The 24,167-nt window shown below is 35.4% G+C and overlaps 1 protein-coding gene across 2 annotated transcripts in view; it reads left to right on the forward strand.

Annotated features, from left to right (window-relative positions):
* The first annotated feature begins 7,504 nt into the window (after positions 1 to 7,504).
* Positions 7,505 to 24,167, forward strand: part of Lipk (lipase family member K) — a 34,822-nt gene continuing 18,159 nt past the window's right edge. Inside the window, exons 1-5 of one of the 2 annotated variants that reach the window (XM_010605003.1) lie at positions 7,505 to 7,609; positions 9,671 to 9,788; positions 12,359 to 12,557; positions 13,426 to 13,535; positions 14,505 to 14,641. In XM_010605003.1, coding sequence (XP_010603305.1) covers positions 7,505 to 7,609; positions 9,671 to 9,788; positions 12,359 to 12,557; positions 13,426 to 13,535; positions 14,505 to 14,641 — 669 coding nt within the window. The remainder of the gene's footprint in view (positions 7,610 to 9,670; positions 9,789 to 12,358; positions 12,558 to 13,425; positions 13,536 to 14,504; positions 14,642 to 24,167) is intronic. The other variant, XM_033766517.1, reaches the window with a different exon arrangement.

Below are 24,167 nucleotides of genomic sequence, written 5' to 3' on the forward strand. Positions count from 1 at the left end.
AGTTTTTTATTTTTGGTACTGGAGATCGAACTCAGGACCTTGTGCTTGTGAGACCAGCAGTGACACCACTGAGTTAGATTCCCAGTCCTGAATGTCTTTCCCTTTGTATTTAAAATGCATTGTATTTTGCAAAGATGTACTTGAACTTTGCTTTTTATGTAGCCTAACAATTTCTGTATTTTTACTGGACTATATTGTGCACTAACATTTACAGTTATTGGTACAGTTAAGTTTAAGTCTACCATATTGATTTTTTGCTATTTATTTTCCATTTATATCAAGTTTCTCTTTCCATCCCTCCTCTTTCCTCTTCCTCCTTCTCGCCCCCCTCCTCTTTCTCCATTCTTTATTTCTGGCTTTATTTTCTCTTTTTTTCTTGTCCTTTTATTACTCATTTTCTGCCTTCTTTTAGGACGATCAAATGTATTTATGGAATCACACCTTTATTTTAATAATGGAAATACCTCACAGTTGCAATATTGTACCTTGGTGTCGGATACCTGAAAACAATTAAGTGTATCTTTTATCAGTGAGAGAGCTAGTGTCGTATGAGCGGTGTCATCATAGTTGGAAGTGGACGTTTTCATTATGATTTCTTGAATATTTAACATGATAAAATAATTTTATAAAAATTAATCTGGTAGAAACATATATAAATATTTAATATAAAGGAGGAAAGATTTAGCCAAGAGCCCAGTATAGTGATATAGATAGTAAAGATGAAGATACTAGATTGGAGATACAGCAGTGATAATTGAAAACCTTTTTTAAAAGTTAAAAAAATACATTTTGAACAAAGTTTTGAGAAGGAGTGCATCAGTCAGCTTTCTCATCGCTGAGACACGATACCCAACACCCACAACATCAAGGAAGAGGAGTTTAATTTGGCTCACATTCTCAGGGGATTCAACCCAAAACAGAAACAGCTTGGTGGAAGGAGGTGGTAATGCAAAGCTGCTTAGTTCATGGCAGCCAGAAAGCAGAGCCGGGCCTCAGTGCCAGAGAGGAAGGGGTGGACAGAATACAGAATGCTTTAGGATAAGCTAGAATGGGAGTGGAGACCTGTGGATGTGACCAGCTCTGGGAGTCAAACATAAAGAGTACAGAAGAGGGTGGGTGGCTAGAAGAAAATCCCTGTGATTGTTGGACTTGTCTGTTTCCTCAGATAAGAATACAAGAGAAGCTCTACAGGCACTCAGAACCTCTACTGCGAACGTGGTTATGAATAGTACATTCATTCGGATGTCCCTCTACCACTTTTCGGAGATTTTCATTCAAAGAACATGAAAGGAAAAGTTGGTTTTAATTGTACTGGAATGCATTTAGAAAAACGGCAAAGGCACTTATTTGCTCTTGGTTTTTCCTAACAAGATATACCTGTCTTCCATTCCTGGATTTTAAAATTCTTCTCAACTTATACTGTCATTTTATATTAGCTCTTTGAGACAGCCTTATGAGGCAGGTTGCGCAGGGCTTGTATTTGAACCCTGTGTGTTATCCCAATGGGAAAAGTGTCTTCACTCTTCATCTAGAGCTTTCACTAACCCTACGTACCTAGCTGGGAAAATAATAATGTAATTAGATCTGCAGAATGAAAATAAGGTGCGTGAATAATGGTCATAAGCTTTCTGCTAACATTTGACTGGGAAATATAGAGAAATACATAGTTCAAGTACTTTTTGTGTCATCGTTTTATCACTATCTGAAAATTGGGAATTAAACATACCTAATTAAGCCAGGAACTGAAAAATCAGCACCCAGATTATGTAGACCTTTGTTATTTAATGTACAATCCATCCTTCCCTCTCTCTCTTCTTCCCTTCCCTCCTTCCTTCCTTCCCTTCTTGCTTTTACTCCTTTCTCTTGCTCCCTTCTCTTTCTTTCACATTCTTTTGTCTTCTTTCCTCCTTTCTTTTTTCTCTTCCTTTGTGCTTATCTTTTCCTAATTTTTCTCAGTTTCTCTTTTTTCATTTTGTTGCTTAGTGTGGTTACAATAATATATCCAATATTGATTCATTATACTTTTATCATTTAAACTTTCCTCAATGTCTAGTATTGTTTGCAGTAATTGTTTTCTTCCTTCCATAAACTTTTCCTATGCACGAAGTTTTTGAGCCCACCAATCAAGCAAGATGAAATAAAAAATACCATTGATAAGAAAGAAGATACGATTGTATATCTCCTACCAATATTACATAGAAGTGTTTATGTATATAATTTTGTAGCAATTTTTACAACTTCCTTGGGCTGTGAAAATGTCATACATTTTACTTGCATTTTATTGTATATATTCACACTGACTTTTTAAAATGACTTTTATTTGTTTGCCAGGTAACCTACATAACAAAAGATGCTTTCATATTTATGGACTCTAATTCATTTCAATTTTGCTACTAATAAGAATTTTATACTCAAATCTACTAAGACAAATTTGCACCTCTCTTTTAATCATCTTCTTATGAATCACAGTGTGCCCAAAGTTTCTGTCTGTTGATATTTTGAAGAATTTTCTAATGTCAGTTAATGTTTTGAGAGTAACTCTATAGGAGAGAGTAAGAGACAGTAAGAAAAAAAATGAGTGTAATAGACCTTTCCTGAATTCTATACTGGCATTTTTGAGAAGTGGAAAATGATAATTACAATGAATAAACATGTAGAGTCTCATCCCATGGCATAAAAATTACAGATTAAATAGGCAGGTCACTCTACTCAGCCAAAAATGAAGTAATAAGAAATAGGAAGTATAGAGGTAAAACAAAAACAAGTTCTTAACTGCTCTTTCATAATCCTCTTTGAGAAGAAGTATTAGTATAGAGTATGCTATCATTTTTCATAATTCAGTTGAAAGAATTGTGCAATATCCTGGAGGAGGAAGGCTAGAGACATCAAAAGATAAGAATGATGCAAAACACACAAAATATTTAAGATGATAGAGCCAAGAAAAACACATGTGAAAGAATCACTGAATAATAGAAGATATGTTGTCATAATAGCTATCGTTTGTTGAGAGACAAGAATTATTAGATGTTTTTCAGATACTACTGGTCATCCTGTTTATGATATAATTTTTTACCATATTAAGCTGACCCTAAAGGTAAGTGTTGTTATTATCCTAATGATACGGATATGGAACTAAGTTCCAGGGTTATTAAGTGGATGAGCAGAGCAATACAGCTAATAGAAACAACTGTGTCCCAACATGTAATAAGTCTACAGTTTGTGGCTTCAGTGGAACACAGTGATGGCTTTGTAAGCAGAACTGTGGCTGGTGGCCATTGCTGCCCCCTGCAGTTGAACATCATAGAGCTACATTCTTATGGTTTCCATAGCCTCTTAAGAACAGAGCCAGGCTTTTTACTCAACACTTTTAAGACAGTAGTCACCATTAGCTTTATTCACTGTTGAACAAACAAATTCATCAGAGAGCCATATATAGATGTTGGCCTTTATGTCATTTCAATAGAAACTCATGATGGAGCTCCCTGGATGGTCTTTGTACCTGTGTATTCTGACCAGTGCTCACCTCCATTCAAGAACATACTTGAGATTGAAGGTGTGAATTAATCAAGAATGTTGCTGCTGGACATAAGATCTGGCGAATGTCTGATGAATCTGACAATTCTTATTATAGGACAATGAGAAACATGGAATGAAAGTTTCTTGTATTTCTTAACACTTTTTGTTGAGAAAATGGTATCCTTGATTCTACCAACAATGCATATCTGTCAGTGCAAAATATAATCCACACACATTTGATGTAAAACATTTAAATTCAATTCGAACTGAAAAATGCAGTAAGGCTGTAGTCTTTTGAAAGTTTCACAGTTCCCAGTGGCTGCAGTAGGTAAGTGAAAACAAACAACTAGTAATAGAGAAGGAAGATATTTGAGCAATGGTAGAGTCTTAAAAGTGGTTGTATTCCTAATGGTATCCTTTTTTCCAAACAAATTTACATAAGACTGCAACAGGTGTCTTCAGTCATGGAGATATCTGCCTGAAGAAAGTCTTGAAAGACAAAGGTCTGATTTTTCTCTATTTGCATCTCTTTGGCCTTTCCTCTATGACACAGATTTGTGTGTTCGAGACTATAGTGAGTAGAAAAAGAAACAATTATCAAAGAAGCATTTCTTCACTGTATTCCTCAGCAGAATCAAGTTAGAGAATGTTTAATTTGGTATTATTCACACAATAAAATATGAGCAATTAGGACTTTAGAAAAGTAGATTAAACAAAGTTAAACAGTATCTTGGTTACAAGACTGTCCTGAGCCTTAACTAGCAAGTTGTAAATTAAAATTCTCCAAGTAAGTCATATGTAGTGTTTTTATAAAACTATCCAATCAAGTCATATATGAAACATATATTTATATATGTAGTTTAACATATAATTACACGAGGCCCTTTTTATCCATGAGAGTCATGTTTTATATGGCAGTATGAAACACTGATTTAGAGTAATAAATCACTGTAACTCACTATAGATTTTTATATATATAATAATCCATATTGACTTGGTCTGGGTACCAGAGGTCAAAGTTTTCACCTTTAAAAGCTGAAAATGTCCTGAAAATCATAACTGTTTTCTTCTTAGTTTAATGTCTCTATTCACTGTCGTGTAAAGCAACATCCAGTCAATATGAGACACATGAGCACGTAGTATTCATCGGGAAGCTATCATAGAACTGCTCAAAGAATGAGGACTCTTGAAGTGTCATTATGGGGGGGACCTCAACCAGGCAGACCCACCCAACAATCATAGTTACTAGAATGAGGCCTAGATAGGCCAAAGTAGCCAAGCATATCCTGGTGAAAGGTGTCTGAAATGAATCTGTTTGTAGTGCACTTTCCATTCCTTACGAAATAAGACATGTAGAGACTCCTTTTGCCTGGTTGTGTTGCCCTTCTGTATGCAAATCCAATTCACAGAAGACTAAAGTGAAGGTAGCTGGTGGGCTTGCTGTCACAGCTGCAAAAGGCAACATGTCACGACTAGTACCTTCTTGTGCTACTCTTTGAGGCTCCATTCTTCTAAGCAGCATATTGTGTTAGCCATGTAGCTAGTCCTCTTCCCCTTACCAGTACAAGCCTTCACAAACTCTCCAGCATGACCATTTCAAAAGAGAGTTGGATCTGCTCTACCTCAGGTAACCTAGGTTCACCTGCTAATTGATTACATTTCTTAGTCTCAAAATGTTCATTACTCAGCAGAAACTAGAGCACCTAATTTGTCAAGCCCTTGAAAGAAAAGATCGATTTTTTAAAATTTCCCTATTACCTGGCTGTATGATGCAGTCCTGAATTAAAAACATAATCAACTCTTAAAACTTATGGTCAAAGAGAAAGAGATGAAGTAGTATGGACCAACATCAAGTTAGAAAGATAAGACACAAATTAGGAGTCACTCTGGACTAGTTATTAAGATTTAATGATGTAATCATTTCTTCCTCATGCATCCATCTTTTGACAAACACTTATAAAAAACCTCCATGGTAGGTCTCGGAGAGAGAAATGAATATAAAACAGTTTTTCTTAGGAGTACAGTCAGTCTAGCTGTTTTACAAACTTTGGAATGTGTATGAACTACTTTTCAAGATGGTTTAAAAAGCAGATAACTAAGTCAGCTCCCCCAACCAATCCCATAATAGATTTTCATTCAGTTTGACTATAGAGTCTAGGAATCTTCATTGTTATGATGATTATGGTGATAATTATGATTATTACATTACTTGTGGTCTACTGGAAACACTGAGAAAAACACTTAGACATGGTAGCCAGGATGCCCTAGTAAAGCTATTCAAAATGAACAGAGTAGTTAAGATATAATGCTTAGAAGGATTTCCTTAGAGTTAGGCAACATAAGGTCAGACTAAGACTTCATGACCATCTAGGGACCTTGGAAAATTACTTGACCTCTGTAGCACCCAGTTTCATGTGAAATAAACTAAAAATAATATTTTTGTTCATTTGGGTTACTTTGAAAATAAAATCAGACAATGTATGTCTGACACATTACTCGGGCACATAATACGTGTTCAATACACAGTCCTAATTGTAACAAAAAATATTGCTAATGGTGATGTTATAACCCTGTCATATGATGAACCAGAATTCAGCTATATTAATTTGTACGTCCATATATTACTATAAAATTATATATTTAACATATAATTCATGCGTTATTAATTATATTAATATATCACAAACATAATCTAATAGAGAACAAAATCCAGGAGAAGTTCATGAAACTTAGAACAGGGAAAGCATTTTGTGAAAATTCTTCCATCTCCTACAGTATGTTTCCCATCTCTCATACCGGGTACAAACCAGAACAGACTGGCAGTAACGAATACATTTTTTACATTATTTGAAGGTTTGCATCTTATGCAGACATTAGTAAATGGAAGTACTCCTGCAAAACAACCCCCTTTATTATTTTCACAAAATGGTTGGGTTATTTGTTCACATTTGCTTTTAAATGTCCATAGTTTAAAAGGCAAATGGGAAATGTACAATTTTACTCCAATAATTTTTATAAATTTAAAATTTTTCTGTTAATAATAACTTCTTTCAGATGATGAGGTAATACTGAATATGGAAAATTATAGAAGTATGGAAAATACTTTAAAAATAAGATAACCATCCAAATCAGTACTGTCTAGGTATAACTACAATTAAAATTGCTGTTTAGTCTGTAGTTTGTTTCATTACTGAATGCAAAATAAATGCATAATTTACATTTTAATTTCTCTCAATATTTTGCACTATGATATTGCAAATATCACACATAACATTTGATAACTGAATAATTCCATTCTTTTTCACCCATAATTTATTACATCAACCTTTACTTGGCTACATTTTACTGCATTAAGATATAAAAATAATTTTATATACCATGTTTATATATATATATAATTTTTCTTTTAGATGAATTTCTGGGAAAAAATTACAGAATGAAAGATAAAAATTATTTTAAATTTTGCAAAACATGTTCATACATTTCTTTCCATAAACACGTTTCACCAATGTTTTCTCTTACCTTCAGGAAAAAAAATCAGAAAACTTATCTGCCAAGCAAGGGTGTAGCTCAGTGGTAGAGCTCTTGTGTAGCATCTGTAACTCTCTGGGTTTAATTCCTACCAACATAAACGCAAAAAAACCTAGCTGGTGCTGGAGATAGTAAATGTTCTTTGATTATAGGCCATTATACTTCTTTTTCTATGAATTATCTACCACTTTCATTTGTCCAGCTGTCTGCTGAAGACTTGATTGTCCTTCCCCCTCCCTTTGTTTCTTCTTTCCTCAATAAATAAGTCATAATTTTCAGATTTTTTCATGATGTGAGTCCTGAGTAGTTCAGTATGTTACTTGTTAAAGCACAACCTAGAAGCATGTTTTGCTTTCTCCCACAGTAGTGTTATAAAAAGATTACACCAAATTACATCTTGCGAAGTTTCTCTTTTATGAAAAATACATTAACATTTCCTTTCCCAGGCCAACGCCAAATGTGGCAGCTTTTAGCAGCAGTGTGCTGGGTACTTCTTCTTGGACCTATATGTGGTTATGACGAGAAAAGAAGTAACACAAATCCTGAAGCTAATATGAACATTGTAAGTTATGAATTGAGAGAAAAAACACTATAATAAGGCATTATTAAGTACTCGTGATATAAGATACACTGGATATCCCTAATTTTCAACAACTCTACCAGTAACTAAGTCTGTGCTCCTCCCTGTTGTGTGACATGGCTGACATTCGAGAAATGAAAGATCTGATCCAAGAAAGAGCAGGCAAATTCTATCTCCTCGTAGTTTGAGCTGCAATCTAGTGGGGGCTTCCTGAACGGAAGAAGGACAACAAGTCTATACTGATGATTTCTGATTCCTGTAGAGCATCCTTGAGTTACTCTTGAGGCTTTTGGTACAGCAGTGTTTTTGATTTTGTGAGGTATGCAGCGTTGGTTAATAGCTGGTTTCTGTGGCTTAATAAAAATCCCCCCACACACACTTGGGGATCAAAGCCAGGGCCTCCCTCATATAGGTAAGCACCCTATCACTGAGCTAAACTGTCTCTTCCAGCTCAACATATCTAAAAATCCATACAAGAAATGGAATGGATTGTGCTGGGAAAAGAAAAGAAAATGACAACTGTCCACCCTACACTTCCTTCCATGGTATCCTCCATATTCCTAGGCACACAGTACACTGTTGCTGTTTTCCCCAACACCCAAGCTTGTGTTTGAATTTTAAGACTAAAACTGTCAAATTTTTCTTTTTCATTAGTGTCTTTTCTTGTTACTCCTCTACACTATCCAACAAGAAGCCTTGACCTCCTTCCATGCTGCCAAATTGCTTATAAATGTGTCCTGAAATCCAAATTCCCCTCTTCTTTCTCTATTCGTGCACATTCCTTTCCTCTAGTCTGAGTGTTTTTTGACTTTTCATCCTAATTCTATAGTGATAATAACAAACATTTATAGGAAATTTTTTTTGTTCCAGACATTTTTCTTCCTAGATTATGTGTAATCCTAACAACAAACCTGAGAGTAGGTACTGTTATCTCCAATAGTAAAATGAACACCAAAAGGTTAAGTAACTCTCCCACAGTGATATTGCTAATAAGAGGAATAGCAGGAATTCAATGGCTTACAGTCTGTTTCTCCAGTCTGGGCTTTTAACTACTGCTCTATACAATCCCATAAATCATGCATGCATCTGTCTCCTTGATGTGGGCAAGTGCATAATCTTGTGATAAAGACATAAATCTTGGAGCTTGACTTTCTTTGTCATTAATCATGTCTTTAGCTCTTCCTTGGACAAATTACTAATCTTCCTGAACAGTTTTCTCAAGTATAAAATAGGTACAAATCTATCTTAAGGGCCCTTTTGTAAGGATTAATGAGACAGGGTATACAACCTCTATTTAGAAGTCAACAAACAGATACCATTTTCCCTCTTCCTTGCTTAGTTAAAGACAGGGCATCATTTACTGACCCATTACTTCATTCTCTATTCTTTTATGTCTCTTTGCCAAGAGGTTGACTTTTAAGAACAGGTCAACAAGTTCCCTTAACCTTTGGCATCCAGATTAGTTTAGCCAATGAAAACCTTGAGCATGAGCTCGAAAGAAAGAGGAGGATGAGGTCAGATTTTTTTGTTGTCCCGGCCTCTGTGAAGTTAAATTATGACAAGTTATCTTTTAATCTGACCTTCTTTGCTTGACTTTCTTTGTCTGGATTCTGACAGCTCCTCCCTTCCATTTCCCTTCAGGACTAGGTGGGTAATAGTTCACTTATCAGCCACAAGATACTGCACAATCTCCTGTGGCTCCCTCATTACATAACCATATAAATTTTGTCAACACATCTTAAAAATGAATCGATGTGAATTAAAAAAATTAGACCAACAGGCATAACCAGAGATTTTCCTGAGGAAACTGCATTGTAGAAACTGAGTGGTTGAGTTAGCCCACCTTGCCTTTCCCATGGCATTGCATGCCACCTTTTCTAGGAATCCTCCTTAGTTTTCCTGATTTTTGCAAGTATGTGCTGTCCTAATTCATAAATCAAAGTACAGGAGAGAACAGGCGGTTATAATGTAAATAAAGTACTATATTGTAATGCATGTATATGAAGTGAGATTATATCGTAAAAGTATTTTTCCCTGTTTTAGAGCCAGATTATTTCCTATTGGGGTTATCCTTATGAAAAATATGATATTGTGACAAAGGATGGTTATATCCTTGGAACGTACAGGATTCCTTATGGAAGAAGATGCCCAGAGAAAACAGGTATGATTTATTTTGCTATAAAATGACAAAAATAACTCAGGCACAAATGCCCGGAAGGGCTGGTAGCAGCAGGACAATTTTTTTCTGAAATAAATTGAAGTTCCTTTCATTAGAAGATGATCCAACCCCTACCTCTATTTAATTTGCACAACTCTTTGATGTTTTAATTATTTTCATATACACTTTGTTTTACCTCTCCCTGTCTCATTCCCAATAAAAAAACAAAAGAAAATGCATTTTACTCTACTGATACCATTGCACACTCTGAAAACCAGAAGGCAAGGAGTTATTCTTGATAATACCATCATTTTCACTTCCCTGTATGCAGCCCGTCACCAAGATCTCTCAGTTCTGCCTTCTAAATTTTTCTCTAATCTGAAAATTTCTCTCATCATTAAAGCTCAAATACATGTTTGGACCAAGTTTCTTCAACTATTACAATACCTTCTAATTCATACTAATTCATTTGTAGTCACTTCTCCACCCACCAATTTTATTTTTTAAAGTAAATATGTCCCGATTAGCTCTCTGTTTAAACTTCATTAAAGAATCGTTTCTAGATTCCTATATTGCAGGTTGCTTTGTGTGGGGAGAAAAGAGTGATCCATGTGGCCGAAGCAATTTGCTTTTTTCTCTTATTTCTTAGATCCTGTTATTCATATTGCAGTATAAAACCTCTCGGGAGCAGGAGTTAAAGAAAAATCCAGATTCTATTAAAAGAAGGAAATGTAACGGTGCTCCTAACTTTATAGAGCCAACCATTTGCCAAAATAACTCCTTTACTTTTGTAAACATTCATGAGACTATTTTAAATTTCCCTGAACTTTTCATTTATCATTTCTGCCACATAGTTGCCAAAATGCACCAGATATAAAGTTCTATCCTGAGAAGACCCCCTGAGGCCTCAGACCAGAGAGATAGCTACTCGGCGTACTTTACTTTGGCAGAGTTAGTGATGCCTCTTTTTTTTCTCTTCTTTCCAAAACAGGGATAAATCCACCTAGACTCTCAGTTCCTTGCTTCTAAAAAGCTAAAGTCTCTGAGATTCTCGTCAGCCGACTCAGTCTCAGACTAATAGTCCAGCCCTAAAGTGACCTGACGATAGGTCTTGAGGTATCAACCCAGCACCAGAAACTATTTAAAAAAGAGAGGAAAAACCCAATCATTTTTTCTTTTTTTCGCTCTTTTTGATACCACATAATACCCACTTCCTTACTGTACTTTCTTAGTTGAAATATTCTAATTCTACATTGGGAATAGGACATTTAGATTGAATAAACAATTTCATTTTTATGAAACTCTACTTGCAACCCTGTACCAATTCCTTTGTACCAGTTCAAATAAAATGAAGCAATGTCTATCACCCTATCATAGTACCTAGCATTCAGTAAATATTCAACAAATGGCAATTTTACCATTATCGTTCTTAATATTTTGAGAAAACTTAAAGTTCTTAGATGTTTTGTCAGAAATAAAGTGCTATTAATATGTATTATAGTAATAACACTATTATTTATTATGCTAGGTCTTTCGTATTATATATTTAATTATCATTGAATTCTTTTGATTAGTCCAAGAGATAGCATTTGTTATTAATGTTTGGAGAAATTACACCACAGTGGGGCTGATATATGGCAAAATGGATTTTGAGCAAAGGCACTCTGACACCAGTGCTTACATAATACATTCTGCATAATCTCAGTTTTATAAATGAGAAACAGAAGACATAAAGAAGATAGATTACTTGTCCAAGTAAGTAGTTCAGAAAATACTATATCCCAGGTTTTCCTGGCAACAAAATTTATTTCTTAACCTCTCTTCTATATTCTAGCAAATCAGTTTTTTAAAAAGTCAGTTTTGAGATACCTCAAAAAATTACTGTTAGAGGTTCCATTTGACCCAGCCATCCCTCTGCTGGGTATCTTCCCAAAAGAATTAAAATAATCATACCATAGTGATATATACACACCCATGTTCATAGCAGCACCGTTTGTAATAGCTAAAACTTGGAAACAGCCAAATTGCCCATCAGCTGGAGACTAGATAAAGAAAATGTGGTGGTTTTTTTGTTTTGTTTATGAAATGGAGTCGTACTCAACCATAAAGAATAAGTAGAGACATTTATAGCTAAATGGGTGCCCATTGAGGCCAAACACAAGTGAAATAAATAGGACACACATGTGTAAATACTGAATAGTTTCTCTGGTGTGAGAAGCGGAAAGTATAAATAAAGATCAAAATGTATGATAGATGATGTAAAATAGGAAGAAAGTGTCCAAAGGGGAAGGGGAAGTGGGAGGGGTGTGTAAAGGAAAGAAGGGAATGGAATAAATATGAGAAAAGGAAAAACAATGGAAACAAAGTCTTTCCAAATAGGGAGCGGTTGAAGGGAGAGAAGGGGAACGGGGAGAAATTAAGAAGCAAGATGTTATCATGTAAAGGCACAAATTCCCAATGATGAATGCCAGCATATCTAAAATGTACCAATAAAATAAATGTATTTAATAAGAGGATTTTAATGTAGACTCTGAGAAAGCTCAGACACGAAATTCTTGTTGTTTGTTTTGCAGCTCCAAAGCCTGTTGTATATTTGCAGCATGGCTTAATAGCATCTGCCAGTGACTGGATTTGCAATCCACCCGACAACAGCTTGGCTTTCCTTCTGGCAGATAATTGTTATGATGTATGGTTGGGAAACAGCCGAGGAAACACCTGGTCCAGAAAACACCTGAAATTGTCACCCAGATCATCAGAATTCTGGGCCTTTGGGTAAAGAAAATCCTGCTAATACATTAAGTGTGTACTCTGCTTATTTATATATGTGAATACTCACTTTTTTTTCCTCTATTTGAGCTCCAAAGAAGAAGCCTCATTATTGCCTTGTTGTTTGTTTTCAAACCTTCATTTCCTTCTTGGGATGGGTGTGTCCTGATCACAGAATGGCTAAAGAGATGAGTGTTCCCACAGAGGAGCCTGAAGCTGTTTGCTTCAGAAACATGACCTACTTGGTCATAGGAAAAACCCATAAGACTTGCATAGTGGCTATGAACCATGCTTTAGAAATCAGCAGAGCTTCTTGATCCTTAATCTCCTTCCTATCTTCTTCCTGGTAAGCACTGGTATTTCTTAATTCCACACCCCAGGGTCATTAGGTCATGGCAGTATTGCAAAGGACAAGATAGTTCCGTGAGTGTTGCCTGAACTCTGCACTGAATCCTAAGCACCCGAGCCCATTGATCAATTTATAGATTATCAAAAATTTTCCCTGAAAATACTGATTCAGTTCAGTCTGGGCTGAAATCTGAAAATCTGTGTTTTGAGTAAGCATTCCAAACAATTTCTTTCACAAGAGTTTGATGCATTGCTATAGGATTAAATGAACTATTAGGAGGCTTACAAGAAAAGTATCAGTAGGGCTTTATAACTTGTATTTTTCTGATTCTAGTTTCGTAAAAATGTTGTTTCTTTCTATCAAAGTGACAACCTTAAAAGTTGCTCAGATGCATAATATCACATACTAAGACTATTCTCATATTAACCAAAGCAAAATATTTATGTATTTATCTATTGAATGAATGTATTTCAGGCCAGACATGAGGTGTCTTTTCTGATTATTGTTGTTTCTTTTCCTTGACAGTTTGGATGAGATGGCTAAATATGACCTTCCAGCCACTATTGATTTAATCATAGAGAAAACTGGACAAGAGCAACTCTGCTATGTGGGCTACTCCCAGGGGACCACCATAGGTATGTTTGGGGCAGACGTTACCGACTGGCAGTTCTTCCATCTCTGTGAAAGGGGTCAATTCTTTCTGTGAAAAAAAACATTAAAAGAACATTTTCTCTGTGTGGTTCCTGAAGAGTGAAAAAAACAAAGATGATAATAGGAAATTGTTAGATGAGCCTGAAGGAGAGAATATTAATTTATTTATTTGTGCACTCCACAGGCATTGTGAGACACTGGGTTCCATGATGGGTTGGCAGAGATAAATATGATGTCTGTACTTCCCTTGGGGATCTCACAGTCAGAGAAAGACACCAAAAATAAAGCAGAAAATTGTAAAACTCTGTTTTTGTGCTACAATCAGTGTGACTTGTTTACTACTTTTGGTCTACACTTGGGTAGGCCAGATGTGAGTAGAGCATGTTGGCAGTACCTTGAGGCATTTCAGTTCTCTCGCTGTTCTTGGCTTTTCTGAGACCATCATGATCTATGATCATGAGACCATGGCCATCAATGTGTGTGTGTGTGTGTGTGTGTGTGTGTGTGTGCGTGTGCACGTGCAAACATGAATCATCCTCTAAAAATCTTACTACCCTCGTTCACAAACTGAGAACACTGAGATACATGCCAAGAAGTTAACTTCACATAACCAATGAGTGGGCAGCCAAAGTTCTAGCCCTGTTTTGTCTGACATCAGACTATGGTCAAACTGTGACCTTAGAGATTAGTCAGACATGTTTCACAGGGGATGCATGGACCCTCTATTCAATGCTTTCCATATAAGTAGACAAGCTCTCCCCAATGACAGTAAACATGCTTTAATCTGAATTAGCTAATTTCATCCTTGGGATATATAGAAATCCTTCCCCACAAATGGTAATTACTCTAAATTGTTTATTTTGCTTTATGTTTTAATGTGGCTGACTTTACTATCACATAAAATGAAAAAATAATACTTTAAATCTGTCAACTACTATCTTCCTGGCTTTCAGCTTTCATGGCATTTTCTACAAATCCAGAACTGGCAAAAAGGATCCAGATATTTTTTGCACTGGCACCAGTTGTCACTGTGAAATACACTCAAAATCCTTTGAAAAAACTTACAAATCTTCCCAGGGAAGTCATCAAGGTAAGTGACTTCCTCATGCTTAAATATGAAGTAACTATGAATATCTCTATTTCTATCCATTTCAAGAGAAGACAAATGACAGTGTGGAAAGCATCTGAGAACATGATGACGGGCGCTCCAGCTATCCACACAGGCTTACTGATAATGTACCATGTTATTCTAAAGGTTCAGGGAGCTCATTCCGACACCATTCGTGTCTCTGCCTATGTCTAAAAGTTTCCTGTGCCACTCCTCAATGACAAATGAGAGCTAACGTGTTTGTTTGTTTGTTTGTTTGAAGGACCCTTCCATTCTGTTTTCCATAGTGGCTAAATCACTAATCTATGTTGCTAGCAGAATGTAAGGTTTCCCTTCTCCCTATGTCCTTACCAGTACTTTTCATCTTATTCTTTTGATAATAGATATCTACCTTAACTGGAATGAAGTGATGGCTCATTGTGGTTTTGAGTTGCATTTTTCTGATGATTAGTGTTGTTGAGCAAATGCATGTGTTGGTCATATATATAGTTAGCACACATTTTCTCCCATCCTATAGGTCTTTTCATTCTGTTGATTATTTCATTTGCTATACAGAAGCTACTTACTACAGTTTTGTAGTATTTCAGAGTCAGAAGCACAGTCTTCTGGGTTTGTTCTTTTGGCTCAAGATAGCTTTGGTTATTTTCTTTGTTGTGGTTCTTTATGAAAGTTAGTAATTTTTAGGTTTATGAAGAGTGTCATTGATATTTTATAGAGATGGCATTGAAAGATCACTGTGGGTAGTACAGACTTTTTAACAATGTTGAGTCTTCTAATCTGTGAACATGAAATGTTTGTGTGTGTGTGTGTGTGTGTGTGTGTGTGTGTGTGTGTGTGTGTGTGTGTGTGTGTGTGTGTGTGTGTGTGTGTGTGTGTGTGTGTGTGTGTGTGTGTCCTCTTTTGCTTTCTGGGATTTATAGTTTTCATTATAGAGATTCTTCTCACCTCTTTCACTAAATTTATTCTAAAGTAGTTTACTGTTTATAGATATTGTTTTTGTTTTGTTTTTGTACTGGGGATTGAACTCAGGCCCTTGAACTTGCAAGGCAGGCAGTAAGAAGCATTGAGCTAAATCCCCAGCTGTTTATAGATATTCTAAATGGGATTGCTTTTTTATTTCTTTTTCAGATAATTCACTACTGGTCCACAAAAACATTACTGATATTTGCATGTTGGTTTTGTATCCTTCCTAGAACTTTGTCAAATTATTGTTCCCAATAGTTTTTGTGGGGGAATCATTGCAGTTCTCTCTATATAAGATCACATCATCTAGAAACAGTGACAATTTGAATTTCACCTTTAAAAGTTGAATTCCCTGGGGGCCGGGGACTTACCTCTGTGGTTCCCTCTGCCATCTGCCTTGCAAGCACAAGATCCTGAGTTCAATCCCTGTTACAAACAAAACAAAACATAACAAAAATTTGAAAAACAATAAAAGTTGAATTTCCTGTTATCACTTTGTCTTGTGCTATTGCTCTGGTTCAGACTTCCCCTACTGCATTGAATAAACATAGTGAGAGTTACAATCCTTGTCTTATCTGAGGTCTTAGCTTTCAGTTTTACCCATGTTAGTAGTGGACTTGCTTAATGTGATCATTTTTATGTTATGTTTTCTTCTATATGTAATTTACTAAGAGTTTTCATCCAAGAATATGTTTGGTTTTACCAAATACTTTTTCTGTATCTATAGATGTGATCATGTGAGTTTTGTTGTTTATTCTGTTGATGTGTGTATCACAGTTATTCATATGCAAATGTTGAACCATCTTTACATTCCTAGGATGAATTCCACTTGATCATTGGGAATAATCTTTCTAAAGTGTTGGACTATTTTGTTTGCTAGTGTTTTCCTAAGTATTCTTTCATTTGCTTATTAGGGATACTAATTAGCTTGTAGCTCTCTGGTTTTGTTGTGTTCTTGTCTGGTTTGGGTATCAAGGTAATTTTGGCCTCATAGAATGAGTTTGGAAGAATGCTCTTTATATTTAAAAAATTTGAACAATAATTGGTGTTGCTTATTTAAGTACTTGACAGAATTCAGCAATGATGCTATCTGGCCCTGGGATTTTCACTGATGGTGTCTTTATATTAGTGATTCATTCTTGTTACTTGTTATTGGTATGTCCATGTTTCTATATTTTTAACATTCAAAACTAGTAAAATGGATGTGTCCAGAAATTTGTCCACTTCTTCCAAGTTATCAAATTTATTGGCATATAGTTGTTTATAACACTCTCTAACAATCCTTATACTTCATGGTTGTCTCTTTTGTCTCTGACCTTAGTTGAGACTTTTTGTCAATTTTATCTTTTTGAAAATTTGCCTCATTATTTAATTGATATTTTTGTATATTGTTAAAGTCTCTATTTCACTTATTTCTGCTCTGATTTTTATTATTTCTTTCCTTCCATTAAGTTTTAATTTAGTTTTTCTTATATTTCTAATTTCTTGTGGTGCAACAACAGATTGTTTCTGAGATGGTCCTACTCTTTTGATGTGGGCAGTAATTGATCTAAACTTATTTACTGCTTTTGCTATATCCTATGAGTTTTGATTTGTTGTGTTTCCATGTCCTCTTTCACAAAATGTTTAAATTTCCTTCTTAATTGATTCTCTGGTTCATTGATTATTTCTTTATTTCCACTAATTAATTTAGTTTCCAAAATATTTTTTATCACTGATTTGTAGAGGTTTTTGCATTGCGGTCAGAAAATATGATCAATATAATTTCAGTTTTTAAAAACTCATTGAGATTGTTTTTGTGACCTATCATATGATCCTATCCTGAAGAATGGTCCATGATTACTCCTCCCTCCTGCCTCTTCTCATCCTCAGATCATCCTTTCCAAGAAATACTCTTCAACTCATTGATTTTTGGATTGTTTTTCAGTTTTAATTTCATTAATTTCTGCTCTGATCTTTATAACCTTTGTTTTATTATTTTCAGATTTAGATTGTTCTTGTTTTTTCTAAAACCTTGAGATGCATTAGTAATCTGCATATTTGGGTTCACTCTATTCTTTTAAAGTGTGCATTCACAGCTGTAAACTTCCCTATAAGTACTGTATTTATTGTGTCCCACAGATTTTGATATATTGTGATTCTATTGTTTTGATTCTAGGAGCTTTTTAAATTTCTTCCCTGATTTCCTCTGTGATCCACTACTTCAATAATGTATTTTTTGAATTTTATTATTTAATCAACATGCATTAGCATAGTTTTGTTGCTTCATTGGCTGTAGATTTTTAGCTTCACTCTGTTATGATCTGATAGTATGCAAGAAATCATCTCATTTCTTTTTTATGAAGTTTATTGATACATTTTAGGTATACAATAAGGCCTATTTTGGAAAAAGTTCATGTACTATGAAAATAATGTGTATTCTGTTGTTGGAGGAAACCCTGTAGATACCTGTTAAGTCCACTTATTCAATGATGTGGTTCTATGCTGATATTTCCTTGTTGATTTTTTTTGTCAGGTTGACCTGTCTAATTGTAGGATATTGAAGTCTGCAACTATGTGTTGTTGTTTATCTGTCCTTTTATGTCTAGTACCTTTTTTTAAATAAAATTGAATGTGCCAACCTTTGGGCCACAGATATTTATAATTGTCTCTTCATGTTGAATTGTTCTCATTATTAGTATGTAATGACCATTTTTGTTTCTTTTGATCAGTTTTGACTTGATGCTTTCTGTCTTGGAAAATAAGGTAGCTACTCCTGTTTGTTTTGGGGCTCTGGATGATTGGATTATTGTTTTCTATTTTTCCCCTTTCAGTCTATGAACTTCTTTTTGGATGAGATATGTATCGTGTAAGCAACATACAATTGCTTTTTGTTTTTAGGTAAAATCTGCCAGTGTGTATCTTATGATTGTGAAGTTGAAACTATTTACATTGAGAATTATTATTATAAAGTATTTATTGAATCATTTGTTGCATTATTTTTCCAGTGCTGATTGATTTAATTTTTTATTTTCTTTAACGACTTTTCCCTTTTTCCTTTAGCTTTGGGGTCTTTTGTGCCGGCGGCTTCTCTGGCTCTGTTTAGAGTATTCTCTGCAATGCTGGCTTAGTAGTCATGTACTTCTTTAGTATTTTTTTTTAATGAAAGTCTTTACTTTGTCAATTTTGAAGGCTAATTGTACTAAATATAAGTCTGAGTTGACAATTGTTTTCTTAGGGCTTGAGAAATTTCACCCCAAGCTCTCCTGGCCTTTAAAATCTGGGCTGAGAAATTCACACTTATTCTGATAGGCTTGCCTTTATAGGTTGCTCACCATTTTTTGAACTGCTTTTAGTGCTCTTTCCTTTTGTTACATTTCTGGAATATTTTTATGGTGTTTGGTAGACAGGTTCTTTTCTGGTCATGGCAATTTGAAGTTCTATGTGCCTCTTGAACTGGAATATTGCATCCTTTCCCTAGATTTGGAAAATTCCTCCTATGATTTCCATGAATACATTTTTTTCTACCTTCTGAGCTGTCTTCTAATTTTTCCTTCATTCCTATAATTCTTTTTTTCCATTAAGTTTATTGATACATTTTAGGTACGCAATACAGTTACATTCATCACTAGCATCTTATATCCTTACATGATGTATTTTGGTTCCTATTTTTCCCCATTTCCCTGCCCTCCCTTCACCACCTCTGCCCTTCCCTATTTACAAAGACTTTGTTTCCATGTTTTTACATATTTTCTCATTTTTGTTTTTTCTGTTCCCCTACCCCTCCCATTTTCCCTACTCCTTCAGAATTTTTCTTCTTATTTCACAGTAAGAATTATACATTTTGATTCTTATTTACATTTTTAGTTATTCACACCAGAGAAACTATTCAGTATTTACACATGTGAATGCTATCTATTTCACTTAAGAGTAGGGGTCAGCGTGTATCCACATAGCTATAAATGTCTCTAATTTCTTGTTCTTTTTGGCTGAGTAATACTCTATTTGATATAAAAAAATCTTCTTTATCCAGTCTTGAGTTGATGGGCAATTGGGCTGTTTCCAGGTTTCACTTATTGCAACTTGTGCTGCAATAAACATGGGTGCAAATATATCGCTATGGTATGATTCTTTTCGTACTTGTAGGATGATACCGAGCAGGAGCATAGCTGGATCCAGTGGGACTTCTAATCCTAGTTTTTTTAGGTATTGATCTCCACAGTGTTTGCCCCAGTTTGCACTTCCACCAAAAATGCAGAGGGATTCTTTTCTCCCCACAATCTTGCCAGCGTTTGTTATTGATTGATTTCATGACAGAAGCCATTCTTTTGTGGGTGGGGTGGAATCTCAGCACTACTTTCATCAGCATCTCTCAAATGACCAGTGATGTTGAACATTTTTTCATATGTTTATTTGCTGCTTTTACTTCTCTGTCTGAGGAATGTGAGTGAATTTGAGATACCCATTTTGGAATTGAGTCTTTATATTTGGGGTTCTGACCTTTTTAGTTTTTTATGTATTCTAGAGAATAGACCTTTGTCTGAGAAGCAGCTGGTAAATTTTTTCCCCTCATTGTAGGTTGTCTCTTTGCTCTGTTGGTGGATCCTCTTGAAGTGCAGGAGCTTTTTAGGAAAATGAAATCCCAGTTGTTGATTATTTGTGCTAGTTCCCGTGCTATCGAGGATTTGTTCATAAAGTCTTTTCCTATGCCAACGTCTTCAAGAGTTCTGCCTAACTTATCTTCCAGCAAGCTGTTTTAATATTTAGATCTTCAATCCACTTAGATTTTAGTTTAGTGGATGGTGAAAGATAGAGATCCAGTTTTAGTCTTTGGCAAGGTGAAGTTCAGTTTTCCAGCACCATTTATTAAAGAGGCTATTTTTCGTTCAGTGATGATGATTGGCTCCTTTGTCAAAGATGAGGTAGCTGAATATGTCTGGAGTTGTTTCTGCATCTTCTAATCTATTCTATTGATCCTCAGGTCTGTTTCTTTGCCAGTACCATGCTGCTTTTATCACAGTGCCTTTGTAGTACAGTTTCAAGTTGGGGATTGCGATACCCCTGCCATAACTCTGTTGCCTAGAATTACTTTTGCTATTCTTGGTCTCTTCTGGTTCCAAATGAGTTTTTGGTTTTTTTTCTCTAGTTCAGTGAAATATACTGTTGGGATTGCAATCAGGATTGCATTGAATCTGCATAGCAATTTTGAAGTATGGCCAATTTCACTAGATGGGTTCTTCCTACCCAGAAACAGGAGATGTCTTTCCATATTTTTTTAAATATCAGGTTGATCTCTTTTTTCAGAGTGCTATAGTTCTCAGTGTAGAGGTCTTTTACTTTCTTCCTTAGATTAATTTCGATTTTGGGGGAGGTATGCTAATGTGAAAAGGATTGTTTCCCTCTTTTTTCTCTTAGTGAGTCTGTTATTTATTACAAGAAAGCTATTGATGTTTTAATATTGACCTTATATCAACCTACCCTACTGAATCTGTCAATTAAGTCTAGAAGTCTTTCAGCTGAGTTTTTTTTGGTCTTCTATATAGAGTATCACACCATCTGCAAATGATGACACTTTAACTTCTTCTTTTCCTGTTTTATTGCTTTCAATTCTTTCTCTTGTCTAATTACTGTGGTTACTGTTTCTGAAACTACATTGAACAGAAGTGGTGATAGTGGACATCCTTCTGCTATTCCTCATTTTAGTGTGAAATTTTCAGTTTTTGACCATTTACTATGATGTTGGCTGTTGCAGTTTAACAGATGGCCTTCATCAAGCTGAGATAAAGATGATCTATTCCATGGTCTATATCTCAACTTAATAAAGGCTATCTATGAAAAACCAACAGTCAACATCATAGTAAATGGCCAAAAACTGAAAACCTTCATGTTAAAACCAGGAACAAGACAAGTATGCCCACTATCACCACTCCTCTTCAATATAGTTCTGGATACATTAGCCATAGCAATTAGACAAGATAAATAAATTAAAGCAATAAAGATAGGAAAGGAAGAAGTTAAACTGTCATTATTTGCTGATGATTTGATACTTTACATTGAAGACCCAAAAAATTCCACCAAAAAACTTCTAGACTTAATTGCAACTTTTAGCAGAGTACCTGGATGCAAGTTCAACACTCAAAAATCAATAGCCTTCTTATAAACAAATAACAAACTCAGTGAGAGATAAATTAGGGAAACAATCCCTTTCACAATAGGAATCAGTCTAACAAAAGAAGCAAAAGACCTCTACACTGAAAACTACAGCACTCTGAAAAAAAGAGATTGAAGAGGATATAAGAAAATGGAAAGATATCCCCTGCTCCTGGGTAGGAAGAATCAACATAGTGAAAGTGGCCATACTATCAAAACTGCTATACAGATTCAATGCAATGCCAATTGAAATTCCAACACTATATTTCACAGAACTAGAAGAAAGAATCCAAAAATTCATTTGGAACCATAGGAGACCTAGAATAGCAAAAGCCATCCTAAGCAATAGAGACATGGCAGCATGTATGACAATTCCCACTTTGACACTATACTACAAAACAACTGTGATAAAAACAGTATGGTACTGGCAAAGAAACAGACCTGAAGATCAGTGGAATAGATTGGAAGACACAAAAACAACTCCTGATGCACTCAGATACCTCATCTTGACAAAGGAGCTGACCATCCCCACTGGAGGAAAGATAGCCTCTTTAATAAATGGTATTGGAAAAACTGGATCTCACCTGCCAAAGATTAAAACAAGATCCTATCTCTCATCAGGCACTAAATTAAAATCCAAGTGGATTAAAGATCTAAATATTAAAATAGAAACACCAAACTTGCTGAAAGATAAGCAGAACTCTTGAAGACATTGGCATAGGAAGAGACGTCATAAACAGATCGTCAGTAGCATGAGAACTAGCAGAAAGAATCAACAACTGGGATCTAATCTTATTTAAAAGCTTCTGCACAGCAAAAGGAACCATCAACAGAACTAAAGACAACCTACAATGTGGGAAAAAATTTTCACCAGCTGCTTCTCAGACAAAAGGCTCTTATCTAGAAAATATGAAGAACTCTAAACAAGCAGGCCCCCAAATATAAAGACCCAATTAAAAAATGGGAGTCTGAAATGAACAGACATTTCTCAAACAAAGAAGTAAAAGCAGCAAGTAAATATATCAAAAAAATGTTTCACATCACTGGTCATTTGAGAGATGCAGATGAAAACAACACTGAGATTCCACCTCACCCCATAAAGAATGGCTGCTATCAAGGAATCACACAATAACAAATGTTGTCGGGGTTGTGGGGAGAAAGGAACCCTTCTCCATTGTTGGTGGGAGTGCAGACTGGTGCAACCACTATGGAAATCAATATGGAGATACCTCAAAGAGCTGGGACTTAGAGGTTCCATTTGACCCAGTCAGCCCTCTGCTGGGTATCTTTCCAAAAGAATTAAAAGAATCATATCATAGTAATATATGAGCACCTATGTTTATAGCAGCATAGTTTGTAATAGCTAAAACTTAGAATCAGCCCATTTGCCTATCAGTTGGAGACTGGATAAAGAAGATGTGGTTTTTCTGTAAAATGGAATACTACTCAGCTACAAAGAATGAGAAATAAGATTCATTCATAGGAAGATGGATACATATTGAGGGTATACTCCTAAGTGAAATAAATAAGTCACACATATGTAAATACTGAATAGTTTCTCTGGTGTGAATAAACTATAACAGTACATAAGATCCTAATGAGATAATTGACAATGTGAAATAGGAAGAAAAGGGCTAAAGGTGTAGGGAAAGTGGGAAAGGTAGGGGAAAGGTAATAAGGGAAAGGAAAAAATGTGAGAAAATGAAAAAAATGAAATAAAATGTTTGTAAATGGGGAGGGGAGGAGGGGGAGAAGGGAGGGCAGGGACAATGGGATAAAATGAGAGCCAAGACCTGTCATGTAAAGGTACAAGATCCAAATGATGAATTTAACTGTACTGTATACCTAAAATGTACCAATAAACTCAAAGAGATAGAGAAAAATAAAAAAGAGCTATGAGAGCCAGGAGCAAATAAGGGCAACCTGGTATGAAAGAAAAATCTAATTAAATAGTAAAAGAAAGTTAATAGAATCAGGTAAATTTAACAGAAAAAGGCAAACAAAAAAAAAAGAAAAATAGGAAGAACTTAAAAAAAAGGAAAGAAGGAACAAAACCAGCCCCCCCAAACAAAACAAACAAACAAACAAAACAACAAAGAGAAATGAGTCTGAAACTTCCTCCATGTGTTTGGGTTAGTGATTTCTTTCCAGAGCCTATTGTATTGGACTTCACCAGATATGGGCAGGGGATAGTGAATCACAACTGGGCCTATTTTGTTTCTGCTTCTACCTTTTGCTGTATGAATGCTGAGTCCCACCCCACCATTCTTGTTGAGTGTGGTCAGTCAATGGCATTTCTCTCTAGGATTGCTCACTCTCTCCGGACTTAATTTGTGTTTGTGGAGACAGGAACATCTTTTCAGGATTTGGGGTTAGTGTTCCAGGCTGCTTCATTTTTTTTTTTTTTTTTTTTTTT

This window comes from Fukomys damarensis, unplaced genomic scaffold, assembly GCF_012274545.1.
Source record: "Fukomys damarensis isolate Sample0158 unplaced genomic scaffold, DMR_v1.0_HiC HiC_scaffold_20, whole genome shotgun sequence".
NCBI lineage: Eukaryota > Metazoa > Chordata > Mammalia > Rodentia > Bathyergidae > Fukomys > Fukomys damarensis.